The sequence below is a fragment of the Triticum dicoccoides genome, chromosome 2B (assembly GCF_002162155.2).
Source record: "Triticum dicoccoides isolate Atlit2015 ecotype Zavitan chromosome 2B, WEW_v2.0, whole genome shotgun sequence".
In the NCBI taxonomy this organism is placed as follows: domain Eukaryota; kingdom Viridiplantae; phylum Streptophyta; class Magnoliopsida; order Poales; family Poaceae; genus Triticum; species Triticum dicoccoides.
Window position 1 is genome coordinate 464,386,175 of NC_041383.1, and position 4,411 is coordinate 464,390,585.

At 49.9% G+C, this 4,411-nt stretch overlaps 1 protein-coding gene across 1 annotated transcript in view; it reads right to left on the reverse strand.

Annotated features, from left to right (window-relative positions):
- Nucleotides 1-2,164, reverse strand: part of LOC119364248 (aluminum-activated malate transporter 1-like) — a 2,791-nt gene extending 627 nt beyond the window's left edge. Inside the window, exons 1-5 of the mRNA XM_037629682.1 lie at nt 1,776-2,164; nt 1,563-1,703; nt 667-939; nt 285-397; nt 11-160 (exon numbers count right to left, since the gene is read on the reverse strand). Of these exons, the coding sequence (XP_037485579.1) occupies nt 11-160; nt 285-397; nt 667-939; nt 1,563-1,703; nt 1,776-2,097 (999 nt within the window). The 5' untranslated portion in view covers nt 2,098-2,164. The remainder of the gene's footprint in view (nt 1-10; nt 161-284; nt 398-666; nt 940-1,562; nt 1,704-1,775) is intronic.
- Between the last annotated feature and the right edge of the window lie 2,247 nt (nt 2,165-4,411).

The following is a 4,411-nucleotide window of genomic DNA, read 5'->3' on the forward strand; positions in this document are numbered from 1 at the left end:
CCGCAATTACCTGGGATTTTTGCAGTGTGATGACATAGGAAGCAAGAGCCTCCATTGAAGACGCGCACTGACGACAAAGAGCTCCGAGCTTCTGGTATTGGCTCCATGGGTGCCGGAAGCCGAATTTGCCATGACCGGGCTCCCACTTGGCAAAATTGCACTGCAGTTTTCGGAATAATAACTTTACAAAACTGCTGCATATACAATCTGTTTTTCTTGCAGACATTCATTGTAGCTTTTACACTCATCATATAGTTTGTGTATGGTCTGAAAAGGAAGCTTACCAGGGAGTCCTCACTGGCCTTGGAGTTGAGGACGCTCTTGTACACTTGCAGAAAGGCTTTGCCCTCCAAATTCTCGCTGGCAGGCTTTTCTCCAAAGCATTCAGATTCCAATCCTGCGTACATGCATACAGTTTTCAGTCCCACAAACCCTCGTATCAATATGGAGTTGCTACAGACATTCAACAGGGGAGAAGCAGAACTATAAAACAGAGTATGTCTGATGACTCTGGTCAGGAAGACTCCACTATTTGATGTAGCATTCAAAAAGAACACAAATCAAGTTGCATTCGTATACCGTACATAACTTGAACGAGAGTGGCCAAAAAGTGCAGGAATCTTACTTTCTTTTTGAGAAAAAAATAGTGCAGGGGGTATATATTACCTTGAAGAAACTGTGCCAGCTTGTCGAGGTTGCCGGCGGTGAGCTTGTGAAGATCCTCGCCGGCCCAGACGGGGAAGACGAAGATGGTGGTGCAGAGGCAGGTAAGGACGCCGATGACGATGGTGGAGAAGCGCTGGTGCGCCAGCTGAATGAGCTCCTCCACGCGGTAGCTCGACACGGCCACCAGGCTGAAGGTGAGTATGAAGATGGTCACGCCGTAGTCGTACCTCGCCTTGATCTCTGGGATGAAGCGCGAGAACGTTGCCGCCGACGCTGCAATATAACCAAGTTTCGTCAGGGTATTAGTTCTCTTTGTCGGTTCAAATAGTAGGTCCACTTTGTTTTCGGTATGGTAACCCGCTATTGATGCGTCGGTTCGGATAAGAGATGATGGTAGAGACGGCTTCAACAACAAGTATTTACATGTGGATGAAAACGCAAGATCTCTGATTAGATTATGTCAACGCGTGTCTTCGTATCCTTGCTGTAGTTGGTGGAAGAAGCTTGGCATGGGGATGAAAAATCCAAGACTGGCCTATGGTTAGACTCGTCATCATCGACACACGTGTGGCGTTTTCTTCTTGAAAGTTCAGTCTAAGAGTTGTGTAATTTTTGTTTGTTTATATCATAGGGTTAGTGGTTGTCTGCTAGAGTTACTATCGCGAGGCACGCAGCCTTGATTTTTTTTGGGGTCAAATTTATTCAGCTCCTGGATTCTATATATACGGCTGTGTGCATTATTCGATCAGTGTCTGGCAGTCTCTTGCTTTTGCATGCATGGCGGCAAAATACTTCTATCTACTTCTACTCAGCTAGTAGTAAGACAAGTCCAAGTATACTAATAGTTGGAACATGCGTTTTTTTAGTGCAGTTGTGACATGCATACGCATGCGTACCTAGCAAGAAGACGAAGATGGCGAGCAGTATGGGCTCCCCCTGTGCACCACAGCGGTTAGCTACCTGATGAGCTCCCACGGCGATGAACCCAGCCACCAGCGTCGCGAAGGCTCTATTCAAGCCTTTGCTCAGCGTGCCACCTGTTGCATGCACGTACGTTAGTCTAGCTGAACAAGTACCATATCATCACGACTCAAATGTTTAGTACGCACCGACGGTGTACTCCATGACGACGACGACGGTGAGCACGGCCCAGAGCGTGGAGACCCCGAAGCCCTTGAACAGCGGCGTCACGTAGTAGAAGACGGACACGAGGGTGAGCGCCAGGCCGACCTTGAGCGAGTGCGCCACCCTCCTTGGATCCTCTCTGGCGATCCTGCCCACCTTCCTGGCGAACCCGGAGACCCAGCAACAAAGCCCGACGAGCACCGAGCGGAGCCGCAGCCAGCAGCTCGCGAAGAAGACGCCGACAACGCCTCCTCGTCCGGCCGTCGTCTCGCCGTCACTCACCCTGATGTGGTGATCAACCTCCATGGCAGAATGAGAATGCTGGTGGATATGCAGCTATCTGTGCTGTGTTTTGTGAAGCAGCTAGCTTGTGTGCGAGTGAGTTGGGCAGGGAGGCTATGGCTCGGAGCGCTTATATAGACGCAAGGGAACGCCAGCTGCATGCGGACGCTTTTCTGGACCGCGACATGGAGTATCTCATATTGCGATGCGACACACGGGGCCGGCCCCCGGGCCGGGTCGATCGACGATCGGTATTCGGTAGTGGAACAAAAAGGGTAGCATGGCGGCATCGACTTTCTCGGAGAACATGACCGGCCGTCTCAGGATCTTGCCCTTGTCGTGCTTGGTTTCGTCTCGTCTTCTCCGTCTCCAACGTTGCTCTGGTCCATCGGTTGCCGTTGTTCTTGCTCCAGTGACTGGTCAGTGATACGAGGAAATGTGCGTGTTCGATCGGCTGCGTTTTTAGCTGTGCGTCATGCTTTGAAATAGCAGCAAGGTCGTCATTCCGGTCGACATGTGTTGGATAAGTGCGCGTGTGTATATGAACTTTGTGTTGGTGTAGACAGGTGTGCCTTTAGCTTGGGCGTGTATGTTCCAGAAACCCTCGATAACTTGTCATTTGCATTCATGTTAATGTTATTATATCCGCGTGTTGCGTTCTTACGTATGGCCACTCATTCCGTACCTCCGTACGTACCTCACGGTCGACACATCACTCATGGCGGTAATTAGTTTAGTTTATCTGCATCGAACTTTTGGACTCGAGGAGAATGAGAGTAGTGTCGGATGAGGTAAAACCCAACTTGCCATCGCCTTATTATAATGGTATATACGCGTGAGTGACTCTAACCGGGCCGTACGTGCTGACCCATGGTCGTCTACCTCTGACTTTTGATCAAAGGATAAAGCGGAGCACCGCGCCAAAAGTGTAGTATTGCCGTTGTTGTATTTTTTCCTATTCTTTCACGTTTGTGACATGTAAAGGAAGTCGCTGCCTCATTTGAAAACACAAAAGCAAATTGATGACTCGCTGTATACACCATTCCTTGTCTCTACTCTCTCTAGCTAGCTAGCTATCGTGCATCAAGAGGTGGCCTGACTTATCAATCTATCCGCTTTTTCTGAATTTTTCAGTGGATCTCAACTACGGCTTATCACGTTGAATGGGAGCTCTTGTCCTCTTCTTCAACCACGCACGCGCTTCTATTTTCTGACACATAGGGAGATTGATGAACTCGGTCGTGTTCGATGCATGTGGACGTGCGTGTATCTGTATGACCTTGTCGTCCTTCGTCAAACTCTTCCCTCCACCGTTCGATGCATGTAGACGTGCGTGAAGCTGACCGCGCTCCCGTACCGTACCACCGCTGTTTTTTTGTTTCTTTCTGCACGTAGGTAGCAATCTCCTGTACGGACTCAACCAGCGGTTTCCCGGTGTTACCAGTCCCAGTCACCGTCTCAGGCCGAAACTGATCCACATCCATAGTGATTGCAACGGTTCAGATACCCGTATACCCAGTGTCCGTGACACCGAACATATATCCACGATAGCCTTGGTGCGTGCAGCTAGCTGCTGCCAGCTAAAATCAATAGAGGCGATCGAGTTTCACAGATTGCGGAAATGCTCAACCTCAATACAGCTGACACGCATATACAGGCTCTGAACTATAAGGCCCGTTCGGTGTCACTCCGCTCCGGAAGCGGACGTAGCTGTAGTTCAAAAACTTGAAGCGGGCAAACAGCCACTCCGTAGATTCTAAGAGCCGGTGGATTACCGAACAGGCCCTTAGCAACGCTAGCGCTCCTCTGCCGTTAGTTTCACCTTTAGTTCTCTTGTCACCGGCAATATTCGTCTTATCCTGGTTGGCTGCTGAATGCTGAAGTAACTTCAACTCAGTCTCTCACATCACACCTGGCTCTGGTTAAGTTGTTAACAACATCCAGATCGAACGGAGACGGAGGGACGTACGACAGGATCGGAACACGGAAGTGGGGAACATGCGAATAACTGTTCCATCAGCAGCCAGGAGGCCCGGACGACCTAACATGGCACAATCGGAGAATATGTGCCGATATGCTTCCCAAGGTGCCTTCAAAAAAATCCAAGTGCGTGTGCACCTGGGGTCCCTAAGGATCGATCAAGGAAACCGCAGCACTCCGACGGGGTGGAAAAGGAAAGCAAAAGACAGTTTCTCGATTTCTTCTGCGTGGGTCGCTCGCATGTGCGAGCAGAGCTAGTGACCTTTGGATTTGTAGGCGCGCGCAATATTTATGAGACGCACGAATGATGGACTATAGCCGGCCAGCCGCGGGAAAAATGAAAATGTCCTTAGTGGAT